Source organism: Acanthaster planci, linkage group LG08, assembly GCF_054643075.1.
Source record: "Acanthaster planci isolate LZ-2023a linkage group LG08, COTS_SCS, whole genome shotgun sequence".
Taxonomy (NCBI): Eukaryota; Metazoa; Echinodermata; class Asteroidea; order Valvatida; family Acanthasteridae; genus Acanthaster; species Acanthaster planci.
In genome coordinates, this window is record NC_141784.1 from 7,553,283 (window position 1) to 7,574,586 (window position 21,304).

The window sequence follows — 21,304 nt, forward strand, 5'->3', positions numbered from 1 at the left end:
ACTGTATTATTTTTCTCTGTAAGCTCCGACTGCGCATTTTAGAACACTGGTTTCTTGTGTTGTCTACACGTACATGTACTGTACACTATTTATTATACAGGCAGTAGACCTCTACATAATTTGGGAAGTATCACCTGCAGATAGCTTTCCCAGACGAATATGATAATACACATGCCCAATGCCCAACCACCGGTTTGAAAAGCTTGGAACTTAAAGGTCAATCATTGGTCAATCACAAAACAACATGCTCTCACAGCGCTCATAAAACCTTGTGGTCAGCCACTGTTTATGTGCTTGTAATTCCCCAGTGGGAAGGCCAACGGGTGTGGAGCATGCAAGGTGAGCATGTGCGCTCTAATTGGCTACGTTCTGGCAGTACACAAGCCATGGGCGCTGTATCCTGATTGGTCCATTCTGGTTTGTACACGGACCATCGGTACCGATGGTCTGTGTACGATCAATTTAATGTCGCTTCTATCGAGAGTGTCCGAGTAATGGCCGAGGACAACCGTCACGAATTCCAACCAGACACAGTCAATTGCGTCATGCGCAATTTCTACGTAGATGACTGCCTAGTCTCACTTGCAACTGAAGTTGAGGCTATTCGAGTTTCTAGAGAACTACGAGAACTTCTGTCCAGAGGTGGTTTTCAGTTGACGAAGTGGTTGAGTAACAGCCCTCAAGTTCTTGAGTCAACCCCACAGGAAGATAGAGCCGTGGGTGTCAGGGGGCTAGACCTGAATCATGAAGCGCTACCTACAGAGAGGGCCTTGGGTATGCAGTGGGACGTCGAGACTGACTGCTTCGGGTATAAAGTGAGCCAAAGGGAAAAACCCTTGACAAGGAGGGGGTTACTAAGTATTGTTTCCTCCATCTATGACCCGCATGGATTTGCGAGTCCCTTCACGCTGTTAGCCAAGAAGATTGTCCAAGACTTAAGCAGGAAGAAGTTGGGTTGGGACGAAGAGCTACCGTCACAACACAGAGAGGATTGGCAACGTTGGAAGCAGGACTTGGGAAAGCTCGAACAGCTGCGGATAAACCGATGTATCAAGCCCTATGGGTACAAGGATGGCGTCAGTTATCAGTTGCACCACTTTTCCGACGCGTCTGAGGCAGCTTACGGAGCTGTAACTTACCTTCGTATGGTGAATTCTGCAGGCCTCAGCCATACCTGTCTGCTATTATCAAAGTCACGTCTGGCACCTTTGAAGAAGGTTACGATACCAAGGCTTGAGCTGACGGCTGCGACACTCTCTGTGAGGCTGGATGCAATGATCAAGAAGGAGTTTGACCTACCTTTGGAAGAATCAGTTTTCTGGACTGATAGCACAATAGTGCTTCGATACATCTATAATGAACAGAAGCGTTTCCACACCTTTGTGGCAAACAGAGTAGCCGTCATCCAGAACCAGTCAAGTTTTCATCAGTGGCGTCATGTGAAAAGCGGGTTAAACCCGGCAGATGTTATCACCAGAGGGCAAATGGTAGATGAGCTGCTGGCCAACCAGAAGTGGTTGATTGGTCCTGAATTCTTACGCCAAGAAGACAACATGTGGCCAAGTTTACCGATCTCGACAACTCTTGACGATAAAGATCCAGAAGTGAAGCTTGAGAAGGAGATAGTCACCATTTATGCCACCCAACATACAGACTCAGCTAACCCAACCGACAGATTGATGGCCAGACACTCCTCATGGTATGAGCTGAGAAGAAGTGTTGCATGGATCTTGCGAGTGACTGACAGTCTGCTAAGAAGAATCAGAAAGCAACCAGCAATACAAGACATGAAGACGCTGACAACGAACGACCTAGCCAGGGCAGAGGCTGCCATCGTAAGATACATTCAAGCCCAGTCCTTCCAGGAGGAGTTCAGCAGCTTGAAGAAGGGTGAAGATAAGGCTCAGAAGCTTAGGTCTGAAAAGAAGAAGAAAGGTCAACTGTACAAGTTGGATCCTATCTTGACAGACGACAGCATCATCAGAGTTGGGGGACGGTTGCGGAATGCCCCGGGAGATACATCAAACCATCCACCCATATTGCCAAAAGACAACCATGTAGTCTCTCTTATCATGAAGCACTACCATCTGGAATCTGGTCACTCGGGAAGAGAGTATGTTCTGTCACTGATACGACAAAAATTCTGGGTCATCAAGGCTAGATCCATTTTGCGCAAGGTTTTGAGCAGTTGCTTTGAATGTAGGCGAAGGTCTGTAGTTCCAGTCCAGCAGAAGATGGCAGACCTACCATCTGACAGGGTTACCCCACACACACCACCATTCTCATTTGTTGGAGTCGATTGTTTTGGACCGTTTCTAATGAAACAGGGTAGGAACCAGATCAAACGGTACGGTTGCATATTCACGTGTCTTGCATCTCGAGCGGTGCACATAGAGGTTTTGCATACACTGGATACAGATTCCTTCATAAACGGCATGCAGAGATTTGTCTGTCGACGAGGACAACCGATAGAGCTGAGGTCCGATAATGGCTCTAACTTTATTGGAGCTGAGCGTGAGCTGAAGGAAGCTTGGAAAGGGTTGAGTCAAGAGAAGGTTGACAAGTTCCTTCTTAAGAAAGGAATCCAGTGGAAGTTCAACCCCCCGAGCGCTTCCCACATGGGGGGCGTCTGGGAAAGACAAATTAGGTCGACACGCAGGCTGTTGAGTTCACTGATGACAGAACAGGTAGTGAGCGATGAAACCTTGTCGACTGTAATGTGTCTAGTCGAAAGTATCATAAACAACAGGCCAATTACCACCGTCTCAGACGACATCAACGACTTGGAACCACTCACTCCAAATCACCTGCTACTTCTTCGTGGTGCGCCACATTCCCTTGGTGAATTCGACAAAAAGGATATGTACTCGCGGAGAAGATGGAAGCAAGCGCAATACCTTGCTGATGTATTTTGGAGAAGATGGATCCGGGAATATCTCCCCTCACTGCAAAAAAGACAAAAATGGCTTGAACCCCAAAGGAGCATCATGGTTGGCGACTTGGTACTTATTGTTGACAATGACCTCCCTAGAAACAAATGGCTTCTTGGGCGTGTTCTTGAAACTTACCCAGGGAAGGATCAGCTTGTAAGAGTGGTCAAAGTAAAAACCAAGTCATCCATTCTGACTAGGCCAGTTCAGAAGTTGTGCCTCTTAGAGTCAGTAAATAAAGAGCAGTGAACCATCTGGTATTCATCAGGGATTTACAGCACGGATTTACAGCTTAAATCAAACCCTAACATTCCAGCATCAAGTTTCTTGTAAGGATATGTGTATTTGTCCATTGTAATTTGAATGGTGTTATTGTTGGGATTATGTAATCATTTTTTCCGTGCTTAAAGGTATATAACATTCGGTTTGTTGAAATGGTCGCATTTTGCTTAATGATATAGTTATGTAGTAAATGCCTTATTAAGTATGTAATGGCATTTAAGGGGTCGGAATGTTAAGTCAGAAAGCTCCTTTATAGGTAAATTTATTAATTGTTATATTTCAATGATAGAGGGCGCTGCTACAATTGCACTGTAATCTATAACTTCCCGGTCACGCTTTGCAGTCGCCATATTTCGTGTTTCGATACCACGTCATCCCAAAGTCGTAAGTGAAATATGCATAACTTGTCATTTGTAATTCCTTTATTTGGTTATTATAGACATTCTTTGGGTTGTGGGATATGTTTAAGGCATTTATTTTGGGAAAAAAAAAAAACAACACATGCACAAGTAACATGATTGGGACAATTTACAATGTGTATTGGGGTCGATTACATGTCACTTTAGGTTTATTGCGTGCAGTGTAAAATGTATATGTGGATCCAGATTAATGTCATCGATCCTGTTAATTGCCAGATACTGTGTGATTAGTTATGATTGTTTAATTTCAATTATGAACAAAATTGTTGTTGATTTATACTTATAATTTCCAACTGTTTAAAGTCAATTTTTGCATATTTGTTTTGGACAGATTAAACCGTGCTCTTTGTGCTGGTTAATTCGCCTAATCACAACAAGTTTGTCAATGGGGTATATTTGTCACCCGTCACACCCGTCACAGGGGTATCTTCCTTGAAAGGCAAATAAAAAAGATTTTCGTGGCTTACCCCCATGAAATTGAAACGAAAAGTAATCTTTTGGCCATAATCTTGAATATCCAGTTTTAAAAAACTGAGGCCAACCTCTTCACGAGAGTCAACAGGCGGCACTATTTCGGTCCGATTTTGCACTGTTTTCTATGGGCGCGTATTTGGTGTAGAACAACCATAATGCCCACAGGACGCAAATAACGGTGTGCTCAACCTTGTTCCCATGGGTACGATCTTGCCACGCCATGTTGGTTCCCACCATGTCTTGCGAAGCCACAGATTTAACCGTAACTGTAGTTTCGAAATGTACTTTTTCAAATCGTTTAAAATTGTGGTTTTAATTGCAATGCCTTTTCTCCTCTGTAAACAGCCAAATAATTAATAACGCGGATAAAGTGCGGCCTCAGCAAAAGATTTTGCTCATAAGATGAATAGATGACCTTCAGCGTGGTTGAGGGAATTATCACGGCGAAAGATGGTGGCGTGTATGTGGTTTGCAAAATATCCCAGCCAAACTCGAAGAATCTCCCCATCTTTGTCGATGTTGTGTCTCATGGGTCATGGTCTGTGCAACGTACGGAGGGTGTGGCTATTGACACGAATCCCAACAATTTTAGCCAGGAGTGCAGGTCAGGCCAGGCCAGGATGGGCAATGCCAAATCGGCAACTGAAGCTTATAGGGCACACGTTGAGTATTGCTTGTTTCGCCGTTCGTCATAGAATACGCTTCTCTTACGAAAGAGTGTACTTCAATATACAACGATAAGGTTTGCATTCAAACCGAGGGAGCTAACTTCGAGCAGAAGTTGATATTGCAGCCAGCACTACTCAAGAGCCATGCGTGCCCGGTGTGGAAGACGTGGCGTGTTCGCGCACTGTTTTCTCATACGTTGTTGTAACCAAAGTTGTAACGTTAAGCATGCGTATCAAGTATTCATTTTGAATGCGCACCAACCGAGTTGAAGTCAGAACGTGGTAGCAAGTGTGTGCTCTATTACGCTCTCCCGCATCCATTTCTCTCACCTCCACTTTCGTAGAGTGCAGTTTACTTGTCTTTAATTTAGCCGCGATGACTCAGACTGAACGGGCACTCAACATTTTGGGAATATGGGATTCCGCCTTACAACACCAGCAAAGTAGATTTTAGTTCCAAGTCCTTCATTACTTTATTCACTTTGAAAATGGATGGTAAAATTAGTTTTTTGAAGCGGCAGGGTTGTCCTTCACCGACAGTGTGGTTGGAAAAGGTCACAAATAGGGTTTATGATTTATGCAAGTCAGACAAATCTTCAACCTTTGTAGGCCCTATTTAAAGATACCATGGCTTAACTGCTTAGAGTCAATGGGTTTTGTCTATTTAATATGAAATCGTGTACGACCACATCCTATGATTTGTGTTGAAAGAGGCTTTGGTTTATTTTCCAACATGTTTATCTTATTAAAACGAAGTTTTAATAAATATTTGCCCAAGAGGTTATTGATGAAAGTAATTATCGATTGTGTGAATTGGTTGAAATAAATAATTTTGCATAAATTTTTCCACATTTTTTTTCGTGAACGTACTACACTTGTACTTGGAGTTGTCAGTCTACTTGGCCATCGTAGACAAGTAGTGCTTTTTCTTCCAGTGGTAAACATGGTGGTTCTGGAGTGACATCGCTAATCGTCAATACTGACGTCGATATTTGCAACCAAATTTACGACCCACTCTTTGGTCACAAATATTGACGCCAATTTTCAAGACCAAATTTACGACTCGCCCTCTGGTTACGAATACTGCCGTCGCTTGTTGTATCTCCGGTCGCAAATATTGCCGCGAATTTTTTCTAGCAAGCCAGGTAGAGAGAATTTGCTCGGCTATAGACACAACAGTTGCTTTTTAACGTTGTGCCCTCTGCGTTGTGCCAAAACTGGCCAGGTGCATGAATGACGGCTTCAGATCAAGCCGAAACGTGTAGGTCATTGCGCGTGCGCGCCCGTGCACACTTCATTTTCACCAAGCATGTTGGGGAAAAAATTCGCGGCAATATTTGCGACCGGATATACAAAGAGTCGTAAATTTGGTCGTACATGTTGACGTCAATATTAACGATTGGCGATGTCTCTCCAGGGCCACCATAGGATACAGAACCACTGAAGGAAACCATATACTTCACGTATAAGGAGTGCTCTCTCTGGTACGTACAACTCCCCCAGATGATGGTTCCCAGGTACGCTCACCGTTTGGTGCTTTTCGTTTTGATATACAAACTATACGGTTTAAAGCAGGAATGGGTCTAACTTTCAGGAAACGGGGGGTTGATGGCGTACTGAAGGGATGGATGCGCTGCTATTTAAAAAGGTCATAGGCTAATCGGGGCTTCCTGCGAGGACGGGAAGTGTGTGCAAAAGCTCAACTCTCTCTCAAGGATACTGGGTCACTTAACGACCTAATTTAAACATCTACCTGGAAAATTACAAGGTAATTCCTTCCTTTAGTACAAGCCAACCAATGAACAACCAAAGTAGGGTTGTTTTTTAATTGTTTGCTTTTAAGAAGGACGGCATCAAGTTCTGACGGGGACAACGAGGATCATACCCAGGAAAAAGAGATTATTTTAATTCAACTTATTATAATAAGAGAAGAATGATCTTTTTGACAGTTTTTTTTCTTTCCTACGTGCTATAACCCCCCCTCCAAAAAATTGTTACTCAATTCTTAAAGACCGTAAAGGTTACGTATAATGAACTTACACTGGCGTATATTCTCCTCGGCGTAAATTGCAACTTTGGAAATTAAAAAAAGAAAAACATGTACACTTTGGTCCCTCCAACCAGTGCTATTCTAAATCTGGCCGTGGACTGCATTCAGGTGAACGGTGAATTTCCTATGAAGGTCAATAGCGCGCTGTTGTTTGGGAGTTCATGAACTATAGGGTGAATACCGGCCTATTGTGCGGAGCTAGGGGACTTTGTACGTGTCCTAGTACTGTAGTTATACACAGTGTCAGTGGTGAACCTTTGGAACAGTTTGGAAAGTTAAGATTTTGCCACAAAATATGTCCAGAATTTGGCTTGTTCTTGTGGTCCTGTCCACCTTCCTGCCGTTGTTGACGGCTACTCCATCCGCAGAGACAAGCCAAGGCACAATCGTGGGCAAAACGGTGGAGTTCACAGCTGGCCCCCTGGGACTCCGCAGGAGCGTCGATGTGTACCTGGGCATACCGTACGCAGAGCCGCCTGTCGGCCCGCTCCGGTTCAGAGCCCCTGTGGCTAAGGCGCCGTGGAGCGGGGAGCTCCGGGCCACTTCTTACGGGAGCGTTTGTCCCCAGCCCTCGGACAATCTCTTACCGGTGCCGAGGCCCGATGTGCCGCAAAGCGAGGACTGCCTGTATCTTAACGTATTCGTTCCATCCCGGTCGAAAACAGTAAGTGCTCTTATCAGGTGCCTGGTTACGTTCAACATTAACTGTAAACGTAATTTGAGTGAAGTATTAGATCTATACTAAATACAATTCAGTGACGTACGATAGGGAACAAGGTAAACACCTCCTCAGATTTGTTGCTTTGGGAAGTACAGCATTTTTAATGTCGGGATTGAGCCTAAACTATTTGCAAAAACTTCATTTCAGCCACTGGTGACATGAGTTTGTCCGTAAGGTTTTAGAAATTTGCCGATTATTTGTTTCTTTCCCTTGACCAAACACGATTATTGATCGTAGGATTGGATGCTTTTGAGTTAAGGGCGAAGAGGGATTTTTTTGACTTTTAGTTAAACGCTTGAATGACTTCCATGGAATGGATTGTGCAGTGACCCCATTCTCATCCTCACACAAATTCCCACTCGCTAAAAATGATCCCCTTGTTCTCTTATTTAAGACAGGCCAGCTTTCAGCTGTCATGTTTTTCATCCATGGCGGCTCCTTCATTTTCGGGGCAACGTGGCCAGACAACATCCCGGTAGCATTAGCCAGTATCGGCGACGTCATCGTGGTGGACATCCAGTATCGACTGGGGGCGCTGGGATTTCTGGCAACAGGTTGATAAAATGAACATCCAGTGACCCGTGACTGGCATAAGAAATTGTGGAAGCTACCTTTCATCTGGGATGCCGCGCCCCTTTGTCCACATCACGCCCTCCCCCAGCGGCGTATCCAGCTTTTGGTTTCAGGGGAGGGGACTAATTCAAAAGCGAATGCACCTTCAAGCTCATTCAACATGATGTTAGGGGACATAAAATATAAAACGCGTTATTCGCGCGGTCCCGACATGTTTGCTTTTATTTCGTGGTGTTGTTTTCGAAGGGGTTCGGTTTGAATATTTTACAAAGTGTACCGATAACTTTCTTTCCTACTAAACTATTATGAAGTACTATTGGTGAAAAAAACAAATCTGTCGGGTGGGGGCACGTTTCCCCTTCCCCCGCCCCAAAGATGCCCCAAACCGTTGCCCCAAAGATGGATAGTTCGAACCATAATACATGTATAGCCGATCATATAGAACAAGGCCGGCCCTTGGGGCGTAGTTGCATTACGGGTTAGTGAATTAATTTCTCAATACGGAGGGATCCGTTCCCTTGAAAACAATCGAACGATATGTCAATTACCATTTTGCTTCGAAAGTTCCAGCCAACAGCAAAATGTGTTTGATGATGCAATTTTATGAAATAGTTCGACTCGGGTCGTATGATCGTATACTGCTCGTATACACTGCAGGATTATAAAATGATTGACCACCGCTCAAGGTATAGTATACTGCTCCTATACACTGCAGGATTATAAAATGATTGACCACCGCTCAAGGTATAGTATACTGCTCCTATACACTGCAGGATTATAAAATGATAGACCACCGCTCAAGGTATAGTATACTGCCCCTATACACTGCAGGATTATAAAATGATTGACCACTGCTCAAGGTATAGTATACTGCTCCTATACACTGCAGGATTATAAAATGATTGACCAACGCTCAGGGTATAGTCTGTACCACTCTTTAAAAAGTGTACTTTTGGAGGAAATGGACAATGATAGGGAAATCAGGCATTTGTTCAAAAATGGGAGTATGGAAAATACCCTCCTCTCCCAGTTTTAATTTTTTCTGCAGGTCTACATGAAAGATTTTTTTCGCCGAGTTGGCCGGTAAGAGGAATTTAATTGTTTAGGAGTAAGAGCGATAGACAGTACAAGACAGAATGGAGATAAACATCGAGTTTTACTTTTGGATCAAACAAAAATGGATTTGGTTCATTATTTGTTTGGTTGTTTTTCTACGTGTTGTTTTCAGTGTTATAGGTTTCCGCTAGAAAGGACTTTGGCGTTCTTAAAAAACAGTGAAATGTGGAATCCATATCGGCTTTTTAAATAGATTATTGCCCCCACAAATACCACTCCATCAAGGATAAATTTAGCATATCTGACAGCCTTCTTTGACTTCTGGAAGATTTCAATGTAATAACACTTTCTTTATCTTTGACAGGAGATGACGAACTACCTGGTAACATGGCACTTTTGGATCAATTGGAGGCGCTCAGATGGGTTCGACGCCACATCAAAGGTAAGCTGGCACGGTGCCAGCGTCCATCATAGGGAGACCTAGTCTGGATACCAGACCGAAGATTCTGACTGCCTGACGAATCAAGGGTCCGGTATCACTCAATGTACGTGACCGAGATTGGAGGAATTCCTCCGGTTTTCCGGAAATAGCCGAAATATTCCGAAGTTGTCCCATCTATTTTAGGCAGGTTCGGATGGTACCGTTGACGTTCGGTTATTCCCGGTAGGTAGGCTAGCTAGCTGTTGAACGTAAATTCCCGTATCCTAATGGCAGCTGTTGGTCTCACAATATTGGACTTTATAAACTGAAATCGAAGGTCGCCTTGACTGAAATGCCAAGCGAAATGCTTAATATAACTTTCTTTGACCAATGCAGGCTTTGTGCCTGAAACATGCTCTCAGTGGGGGTACACTTGCAGTATTGCGCTCTGGGTATGGAAAAAGCATCATTTTTGAGATGTTGCCACTGATGAATCGAAAACACCCGGACTTTCAACTTCTAACCCCTGACCCTTGTGTCATATCTATTTATATGCGTGGGTGATGCCTGACCTAATATTTTTATCAAGAGTCGCCAGGGAATCTTTGGTCAGGGAACCAGGCTAAGGGTGCCCTCCCATAGAAAGGTCGAAATGACAAGGCTTTAGACCTCTTCACTAATAATTTCATAATCGTGCACGCATGCGCATAAATGGCCTTGGCGGCAAGAAGTGTGAGTGGGCCATTGAACAGGGACAGGGCACGACTTTGATCATTTTCTCTCAGGTTTTCCTACTTTGTTCATTTTTTTCTTCAGAAAATCCCATTCAATCGTTTTGCTATTAGTTTCTAATCTGAGTGGGATTTTTAGTGCTCTGTATAAAGACTTCATAATCGTGATTTTCCTGTTTCGTAGTGTGGCCCCCTTCTATCACAAGTAGTAGAATTACATCGTTAGTGTTCTTGGAGCCAACCTGTGCATTTTTAAACACGTACTGATGTCCAATGTAAATGTGCTGTACGTACATGTACATATGGCTCACCACTGAACCTGGTCATAGCTTAGAGTAATACCGAAAGAAATGGTATCTAGTTGTGTTTGGGGTGCACGACAAGACAAAGTGCAGATTCCAAAGAGAAAGAGATCTGGTTCTTCAGATTTCCTAAGTGCAGAAAGCAGCAAATCGAAATTGCCGTAAACTGATTAATTGGTGATAGTCATTGAAAAATGTATTACCTTACTGTGATCGACAAAAGCATACCAAGGATAGGTACTTGTGGTTTAGTCGCCTCTGGGTGCAACGCTATTGGTCTGACAAAAATTTAAGTATTTAGCAACCAAACTGACAGGGCTAATCGCGTACGTTACACCGCAGTTAGCTACGGTTCCCTATATAATAGGGACAGGGACCAGGTGAACTATTTTTAACTGGCGTAAGTTCCACCCGTCCTTTCATTTTTGAATAAATCTGGCTAAAACTATTAAAATATGTTTAATTATACAGATTATGAACTATTCCTCTGTACAGAAAGGTATTGATTTGTCATGAAATTGTACTTTATTGCTTTCATTCCAAACCCCGAAGTTCCCGAAATGAAGAGTTAACTTCGCTTTCAATTAAATATGGCCTACTCGTGAATGAAGTCTATGGGACCTTATTGGGCATGCTAATTATATTACAAAATATTAATTAAAACAATCACATTTTGAAGCAGCACTTGCAAATCTGTATTCAAAATGAAGTGGGAATCGAAGGGTACGTTTACGTGACGGCCAAAATATCATCTCCTCACACAAATGTCCAATTTGAAATGAGTCGTTCATTCACTTTGCTACAGGATGTTCTTTAAATGTCATCCCCCTTACAGAATCAGGGTTTGGGCGCGTGAGGGGCCAACTTTTTAACAACTAAAATCAAGTCTGCCTTACTTACGTATACAATCCTTTCCATTTTATAACATCGATAAGACATTACCATTTTGTCGCTTGTCCTCACTTACATGCAGCGTTCGGAGGCGATCCTGATCGAGTGACAATATTCGGCCAGAGCGCGGGATCGTCATGTGTTAGTTTACATTTGTTGTCTCCAATGAGCCGTGGGCTGTTCAAGAACGCCATAATGCAGGTAACTGTTTAAGTTTCTCGTCCAGTTATTGACTACACTAAATTAATTGAATAAAATGCTTTTTTAAGTATATACTTAAATATATCGCCGAACAATTTGTTGTTAGATGCACTTTCAATTTGTGTTTGAGAAAGACAGGCTTCACACAAGTAGGTTTTTGGTCTTCACAGGAGATTTCCTGGTGACCAAATATGAAAAACAAATCCAAAAATTGTTGCATCACTCAACATGTTCGTTCAAACAATTCGGAAGGGGGCTCTGTGATTGATTTTCGATCAGTAAATTAACCAATGAGATAATGCATTCTGTGTACAAAAACGAAAATAAAATAAGCTTTATTATATGCTTTAAGTGGTTACTGGTCACATTACATGTAGCTGAATCCAGTGGCGAGTCCGGGGGGAGAGGGCAAGTTTCCCCCAGACATGTTGCCTGTTGTTTTTGTTTTGTTTGTAGGGATTGAGAGCACCAGCATATTAGAGTTGGTATATACTGCCATCTTTCTTTTTTATTTGGGGGTAGTGAGGATTCTTTTTATGGATGAAAAAAACAATTTGGGGAGACATTTAAAAAAAAAAATACATTTTGCGCTGTCCAAGACCTGGATACGCCACTGGCACGGTCCGTGTAAACAAATTGTTAGGATGAACACTATTGCCATATAAATTCAAATCCAAATACAAATCGTATTCCGACTGTTTGAAAAATAATTCAAGAAATTGGTCGGTTTGTGTTTTCATCTGTCAGAGTGGGTCGGCAAATACCGTCTGGTCCTACGTCGGTAGAAACGAGGCAAAGAGGAGAGCCTTCGCGCTTGGCCACCTTGTAGGCTGTGACCTTCCGGAAGGTGATTCCAAAGCCCTAGCCCAATGTTTGCGAGGCGTCTCGGTACTAGACATCGTACAGCAACAAAATGAAAAGGTATGATCGTTTTCGCTTCCAAGGTGACATCTGAGGAGCTCCTAGAGGTTTCAATCTCGGTTGGCAATTGCTTATATGTCTTTTGCTGTCAGTGAAAACTGATTAATTAATGAAATAATTATATATAGTTGGTTCTTGTATATCTGCGCAATACACCTCTGAGCACTTACTCCTTATTGTTTTAATTTCATTCCCTAGCTTTTCGAGTACCTTGGCGAGCCGCCACAACTTGGGTTTGTGTCCGTCACTGACGACCGCTTCCTGCTCGACGACCCGGCGTCGTTGCTCGAGAAGGGCGCCCTCAACGACGCAGCCATCATGATTGGGCACACCAGGGACGAAGGAATGCTGTTGATGAGCATTGCATTCAGTGAATCTCTCGACGCGGCGCCGCATGTCGACAAGAAGCTCTACGATCAGCTGCTGCCCATGACTGTCGTTGGTGAGTGGCCATCCATTTTTCTTCATCGTTTTGAGCTTACAAACAGAATTCTTTTTTTCTGGACTCCCCCACTCGAAGAGAGTACAGACTGAATGGGGAAAAATGAACATTTCTATGCAGGGTATTTACGCTCGTAAATTATGATGGAGAAAAATGGATGACCCCCCCCCCAAAAAAGTCACCTTTTAGATAAAGCAGCGCCCTCAGCTGATTTGATTGAATAGCAAAAGTGGATTTTATTTGAACTCTTACTCCAGTTTAGCATCGATGGTGTGTGTCAGTTGAGGTTGAGCATGACAGCCATCTTTCTGGTGCTGCTGTTGTTTCGGAGAGATAGTAAGAAAGGTCTACTCATGTTCCTGTGAAACAAAAGCTCTGATCAATTATTTCAATCCGTATGCCCTAATGGGATCCTTGAAATGAGGTTTGGATATCTACTTGTATCGTTCAGAAAGTTTTTTGCTTGCAGTACGCTTCAAACGTTTGTCCCTATTTCCTTTCTCAAGGCCTCGGCAGTATAGACCCAATACTTCTTCAGGCCGTGAAACTTATCTACGTGAACGACAGTGATGCGTCAGAACAACCCGGCAGACAGTTTCTGTACTCTCTGTCGGATGCCATAGGGGACTCAGGCTTCGCCTGCCCCATATACCAATTCGCCAGGGCCGCTGCATCGGCCGGCCGAGTGGTGTACCGATATTACTTCACGCACCAGCCGGAAAAACTGTCATTCTTCAGGAGGAAGTGGACGGGAGCTTGCCACTCGGACGATCTCATCTTTGTCTTTGGGCTTCCGTTCTTGCCTCCACGTGACGAGGATTCATCGGAGGAGGAGCGTTCATTCTCGGCAGCTGTGATCAAGCACTGGTCCAATTTTGCCAAGACTGGGTAATTCGCTTACGTCTTAACACCTAGACTTTGGAGAAGACAGAAAGAGTTATACGTCTGAATCGACTTCAATTATAACAAACGCTTTTGATGGCCCTTAAAGAAAGCACCTCGTCGCTCAGCTTCGGTCTAAGGCGAAGTAAACCCTATTACTTACCGACTAATCATGCTGAACAACTTAAACGGGGACAAAGGTCATTTGAGGTTTCAGTGATGTTTTATGGCAGAAACTGGTCTCATTTTCGTCCGTTTTTAAAATTCTGGCAACAGTCAAATAGTTAAAAACACATCATTATAAATTAAATCTATCCGCTGGAAACATAGATAGTTCTATATACTGAATCATTACACTAGAGGAAAAATAGCTTGCTTTGTTCACACAACAGAAATCCGAACTTGGGGCTGACAGCTGGGGAAGCAGGAGAGAGTGTTAGATCTGAGGAAGAGTGGCCGCGATTCATCGCGCCAGAATTCGCTCACTTAGAGCTGGCGCCGCGCATGAAAAACGGAGGAGCATTACGTGTGCAAGAGTGCCAGTTCTGGGGCGAGTTTGCTCCGGAGCTCATCAGAGTCGCCCGTAAGTAAATCTCCCGTCACTTCTCACCGGCAATAAGTATGAACGCCGATTCGTCCAGAGAAAAAAAACCGATATATTACAAATAACCGATATTACACAAGACATTTATTTAATCTGCACTTTCCATTTAGCATTCACTGTATGAGGTCGAGATAATGAGAACACCTCCCCCATCCCCCCCAAAAATCCCAATTTAGATTCTTGATCTGCCAGTACAGAAAACATGTATCACAAGATTATTGAAAGTCCCAAGCAAGCAAATTGTATGTTAATAAATTATTGTATAATTGATTATAATACAATTTATAACAACAATGAAAAATACTTTTATTTGTTTTAATATATTATTTTTTAAAACGGCACGAGTGACAGGTGTTTTTTTCGGGTTCATGCAACGTTTTCTTAACATCTGACCCTCCAAGACCAAGAATTCCTCACCCTATGGGACTTCAAAAAGCCTCAGCTCCATCAGCATTTAACATAAAGAAGCACATTATGACAGACACTTATTTTTCATGACATTCACAAGTAAATGATTCTTGACACATACAACTAGCCAACCGACTACCCGCCACAGTAAAAAAACCAACCAAACAGCTAACTTATTCCAAATTCACAAGTTAAAAATACTCATTTAACGAAACTTGACCAAGCACAAATACCTCATCTTAAGCATGTGACCCAATCCAACAGAATGAGTCAGAAGTCGGTAGAGCAACTTTTAAGTGAGAGGCTTTTAAAAGAATCTTGCACACATGTAAAGAAATGGAACCCCCTCAACAGGTTCCCACCCGCATATACTGTCCAGTCCATTTTTAAAAGCGTGCCAAAGTGGGAGAAACATCAAAACAAAATTTTCCATTTGTTCTTTCCTGAGCAAACTAAAGTAAAATTACCAAAAAATAAAGCTTTAAAATATAAGACTCATTTTGTGAGATCCAAGCACACATAAATTACTTATAATGTGATAACTTTTTTTGTTCCTGCAACACAGAGGATGCAGCTTTGTATCGTTCCGGTTCTGCCTGCGACAGAAAATGGACAGCTTCGAGGTCCCAGGATGAGACATGTTCGAAAGAAGCATGCCCTTGAAATCTGATAACTTTACAACAAGTGTTGCTAAAACAATATATTAAAGGCACTTGTTTATGAATTCATACCGAGGAGTAGGGGCTTCAAGCTATCGTGCTGTAAATGATTTTCAGTTTAAAGTTTCGAAATAAAAATGTAGTTTTAACGAATGTTTTTGGTAAGTGATTTCCAGTTAGAGCGTGCGTGACAGAAGAAGTAAGTGCTTTTGTTCGTTTGTTTTTGTTTGTATTAATTTCAAATTAATCGATATAAACTCCAAAGACGAAAACCAAGTTTGTTTTTTAATTTAACCATACATGTACAATTTTATATTGGCCTCGATATAAATAAAAGGTGCCTATTAGGCTAAATGCAACAATCATAGGTGAATACACTCATTTACAAAATACACATAAATCATATGCCTTTCACTGTTTAATTTAAGTGCTGGGAAAATGCACGCAACGCTACAACGTGCATCGTCTTCAGTTTGGCCGACGGTGGCTCCAATGGCCTACGTCCCTGTTGTTCGAACCAAAATGGTGGATTATGCGTCAGTGCACATGAACAGTGAGCACGCAATAGCTTCATACATGGCTTTCCATCTGTATCTTGAACAGCACCCCTTAGTGTCATATGTGTCGAACCCCCCCCCCCTCAAATTTTCACGGCTGGCAATATAGTTTTAGTTCCCCGGCAAAGATTTACGCCCCCGTAAAATAGTAACTTGTTTCAATGCACGAACCACACACATTGAATACTATAATAGTTTACAGTCGCGCAAGTGGAACCTCTGACCCGGTTGACCGATCCCCAACCTGCCCGTCCATATCGATCGCGCCAGAAATCGTCGCTGCTGTACTCTGATCCCGGCAGGCATACATGTTGGACGGGTCAGTGCGGTGGCCGCAACAGCAGCTGCAGTTCCAGCGCGCAGCTTTGATCTGATTCAGTGTACGGCTTCTAATGTTAGCATCCGAGAAGAATGCCAAACTGACGAGGGCGCCTTGCAGTGACTTCAGGACGTCAGAGACGAGGCTGACAACGGTGACGTCAGCGATACTGGTGACCACGAAGAAGACCACGTTGGTACCAACCACGATCAAAAACTGCAAGGGCCAAAACGATGTTATCTATATTTTTATGGTACAGTCGGCAAAGCATCCAGGGGACACATTACACCAATTGTTACACACGCAAAATCATTGTGGTCAAAATCTAAACTTATTTATGGTACATTTTGTTTCCATTTTGAATATCAGCGTTGAAAATTAAGGCAGCGAGTAGTAATCGGAGATTTAAACTCTCTGATAACCCCTAATGATACAGTGTGATCGTCGTTAATTATACTTACCTTTAAGCAGAGAAGGAGGTTACCCATGGCCGTCCCGGTCAGTGGCACTTGGTAAGTGTTCCGCCGACTATCTCTAGACAACACTGTGCAACTCCCAATGGCGACTCCCGCAAAGTTGATGCACAGTAGCACCGCACCGGGCATACCGACTGCGAGGAACGGATGCAAGTGACCTCCAATCTTGTGCTCGGTGTCTCCATCCACGGCCCCCGGATCAGAACTTTTACTCCTCATGTTTCTCAAGACGCAACTAGACATCAAGACCAATGGGCAACCCCAAGCGATGGAGGATAGTAGAATGGGGTTGGAAAAGCACGCCCGCCATTTTGCTCTACCACTTGGACCTGATGGCGAGCCAAAGGCAAGCGTGTATATCACAATGGTAAGCCAGGAAAACGTAGCCAACCAGGAAAATCGCTGAATGGCCACTAGCACTACTTTCGACCAGCCCGTTAAGGAGACAACGAAATTGACCGGGAGGAAGACCTGCATCAAGAGCAGCGACACCAGGAGCTGCACGACGCTCCTCCCGGTGTGACTTCGCTTATCCGGAAGGACCAACACCGATGTTAACGTCGAGAGAAGAGCTAATATAGAGACCGTGCTGCCAGTAAGGCACAGTCTGGAGAAAAAGGCGGGCCATTTCCCTGGAGCCGTCACCGGGGTAAAGTCACAAAGATGAATGCTACCATTGGGCAACAGCCACATCTCACCGACAGGGAAAGGATGTCCGGACGGAGTATGAACAAGAATACTACTATTGGAATTTGAAACGTGGAAATCATCTCTACTGACTGTAATCAAGGGGCATTCCCCGTCGACAAATGGGTAGCAAAGGGTCACCGATGTTTTGATATTGGTGGTATTGGCTTTTGTGTCAAAATTGTAGTTCGTCTCCTGAAAAAAGTGCTCTTCGTAATAGAGCACGCCACTTATGTTGATGTAGCAAGTATTGTTGGCAAAGTACACTTTGTTGAGCTGGATGTTGTCAACAGTGTAGCCTTCACACCACGGGTCATTGGCGACAGTGGTCCTGGACGTAGCAACTATTCGAACTGATGTCACGTTAAAATAGAGCTCGCCCAAGTTGCCGCCATTTGTAACGGGAGCTTGGTCCATGAGAGTTACCAAAACAGTCGCTGATCTGAAATCAGCGACGATTACAAGAGTACTTTCATTTGTTCTACTCACCGATGAATGTCTCTCGTAATACGTGCGCACTGTTCCCCCGCTGATGTCGGGTATTGCCAGTAGCAAATCTTCAATGGAGTTATCGATGCCATGTAACAGCCCAGGGAGTGAAAGGTTGTTGTTTACGGGTAGGCTGCCGTGTAGCCGTGGGCCAACACATGCCTCGTCCTGTAGCTGCATTCCTTCCGGGCAGCTCACGTTTCTGCACGTGCTGCTGAAGGGGTCATACATCTGCGTCTTACTGCAGTTGCCAAGGACAGTAGGGGAGCTCGCAGGTCCTCTTCCAACGATCGTTTCAACGCTAAAGACGGCACTTCGATCCAGATCAAAGACGAGGTTGAGCGTGTACTCTGGGCTGACTCGATGGCGGCTCCCCGTGGAACATTCGGGAATTTCCTCCGAGTGATTGTTGCAAATCTTACAGTAGATGTTTTTGTAAGCAGTTTTGGTAACCGCAGTGAATACGATTGCGGTGTGATTCGTGCACAAAATGTCGTACTGGTTCGTGGTCACTCCACTGCTGGTGGAAGGGCAGCTGTCGACGTAGTTTTGGTAGCAGCGATGCGGGTCAGTCGACACTGACTGCGGTGGAGCCACATCGACTTGAGTGCAGGTTTCGACATCAGGCATCCGAGATGCGGGAGGGTCTTCCTCATCACTGGCCCGGCAATCCCAAAGTTGAACCGACCAGGGCTGGAGATGATCTCGTTTGATTCCATGGCAGAGGGCACAGTAGATGTTCTTGAAGACGATGTTGTCAGGGCCGTTGACCAAAACCTCCATGAATTTGTCGCTGTCGGCACCAGTCAGCTCACAATTGTTCCGGATGCCGTCAGACGGCCAGTCGGGCGGGCAACGGGAGACAGCAACAAAGTTGTCATGGAACGGGTCATCGTGGATCGGAGATAAGCAGCCAAAGTAGTCGGAGAACTCAGAGCCTCTTACCAACCTCGATATTTGACGAGGGTCACCCGGATCAATGCAGTTCTTCTGAAAATCAACGCAGCAATCACCGTAGATTGTACACTGATCGTCACACCTGCATAGCTCTCGATAAACCTCCGAACCGCGGCCGCTGACCTTATCGATGCACGACGTCGAGCAGCGCGCTCGGGACAAAGGACAGAAAGGTCTGCAACCTGCAGAGGTTTGAAGAACATTATAAACCGTTATAAATCCTCACCAGATCTGAGAACTTGAACAAACGAAAAGGAAAGGAAGACATTTCTAATCGAAACCGCATGAAAGCCAGCACTATACTTTGGGGCCTATTGACAAAACGAGTGCCAGTAAATTATGATACAGCTTTTGTTTTGAAATAGTTTTGCGCAAAATTTGATCAGATTTTTTCTTCTCAGGACGCTTCGCATCAGTTGATAAAGACCTCTTTGAAGTTCATTGAGCGTACAGTGACCGATTGTGAACAGTACTGTTATAATTTTGATCGAGTTCCAGCTCAAATTAAGGCTTTAATGGGCCGGACCGCGTGCCACGTGTTATGCACCATAAAAAGGGACAAGGTTATTTATGCGTTGCGAAGGAAGAGAAGAGAATTTTACAAATCAAGCAAGAGAAACTAGTCTCACGTCTCAAGGAAAAAAGTAGTTCACCTGGCAACAGGAGCAAACAGATGCAGGCAAGCATCCATCCGAACACGGACAAAAACGGAGCGGTGTATCCGTTCATGTTGTCACTCATCGGTGTGGCATTAAGAGAGAGTCAGCGTTTTCATCATCAGTAACACCTCAAACGAAGAAAAAGTTGCGATGTTAAAGTTCTACGGTCACTGGGAACCGAAGCGGGAACACTTTGCAAGACAAGGAATCAATGTAACTGTTGACTGTCTGATCGAACTATAAACGTGCATGTAGTGAGGTGGTTTAAATACTGTTGTAAATATCTAATTTTCGTTTAATGAGGAAGCCGTTTCTTATCTACACGAGATAGATTCGGTTGAGAGGTGTCTTGTAAGTGTTCATGACGTCAGCCCCGGGTCTGTCACAGGGAGTTGGAGACGCCTTTCTGCAGTTCCTGCAATTAAGATGATTTATTCGTTGCGCAATTTAACAAAACACCTGTTTCTAATGAGTGAACCCTTACAAAACAGTGCTGTTGATGAGATTGGGATTGTTTATTGTGAGTACCCCTCCAAATGTAGGTTCGTCCTTTAATGACATTCCTGCTTAATAAGAGAAACCTTGATTTTTTGTAGAAGAGCATAATTATGTCAACTATTATTGTATGTTTGACATGAAGTCTTCAGAAGTGGGCCAACCAGTGTTAAAAAACACAACCTGCAAGAAAGGTTTTCCCGTGTATGTGTACTTTCACATTTTACTAGCTCAGATTGTGCATCTTATATGACATTTGCTGTTTTTCTCATGTTCCTTTTCATAACCAAAGGAGCAACCAAAGAGTACTGTGCCCATTGGGATACACATGTAAATGTTGCGCGCGATCGGTCGATCAGCATGATCACGCTTTTATGGCTATTCTGTTTAATAATAGCTCTATATGTGCCTGTATGAAATCTCTGACTTTATTTCCTTTCCGAAACAGTCTTCCATGCGCAGCTGTGAATGAGAAAGAAAAATGCAGTTGTCTGAAGGTGAATTTATTGTCAGATTGTTCAGTAAAGATCGAGCCATTGCTCAGATCATCCCGGTCGTGCCCAGTAGGCCTGATAAAAATGGCTACCTTAGTGACCGTCAATGAGCGAGTGTTCTATAATCGTACGTTTTCTGCACTCTAAGTCTCAAAATCCTGGCGAAAGAGATACAAATGTGAAATACATGTTGTCCTACAATAGCAATCTAAATCATGAGTATCAAAGTCCATCATAAAAGAAGCGTTTGCTTTGTTTCCTGAATCGATTTTGTCGTCTGCCTTCTTGTCGTAGGCATAGGGCGCGAGAAAGAGCAGGTGCGCTTCTTTGTGAAGGAAACACGTCACAACTATGAAAGCGAAAAAAGGAGTTTGTCACTTACTGTCTGAATCCATGTTGTGTGTTTGGTTTCCATACTCTTGAAATTGTTGATCTTTATGAGTATGTTGGTGTGATTGTAGGCCTATCGGATGATTTAAGCTGGAAAAAAGCACTTTGATCCGATTGTTTCTACAGCAACTATAGGATGTAAGCCT

The 21,304-nt window shown here is 43.7% G+C and overlaps 2 protein-coding genes across 2 annotated transcripts; both read left to right on the top strand.

Annotated features, from left to right (window-relative positions):
* Positions 1-503: 503 nt before the first annotated feature.
* On the top strand, positions 504-5,489 carry LOC147798354 (uncharacterized). Its single transcript, XM_087140514.1, has 2 exons — positions 504-3,596; positions 3,963-5,489. The coding sequence occupies exon 1, from the start codon at positions 546-548 to the stop codon at positions 3,177-3,179; it is 2,634 nt and encodes an 877-aa protein (XP_086996640.1). The 5' UTR covers positions 504-545; the 3' UTR covers positions 3,180-3,596; positions 3,963-5,489.
* Positions 5,490-7,019: 1,530 nt separating this feature from the next.
* LOC110986767 (acetylcholinesterase-like) lies at positions 7,020-15,997 on the top strand. The gene is made up of 9 exons (XM_022248946.2): positions 7,020-7,487; positions 7,939-8,098; positions 9,538-9,615; positions 11,601-11,719; positions 12,467-12,640; positions 12,839-13,082; positions 13,589-13,970; positions 14,357-14,547; positions 15,542-15,997. The coding sequence occupies exons 1-9, from the start codon at positions 7,119-7,121 to the stop codon at positions 15,637-15,639; spliced, it is 1,815 nt and encodes a 604-aa protein (XP_022104638.1). The 5' UTR covers positions 7,020-7,118; the 3' UTR covers positions 15,640-15,997.
* Positions 15,998-21,304: the final 5,307 nt, after the last annotated feature.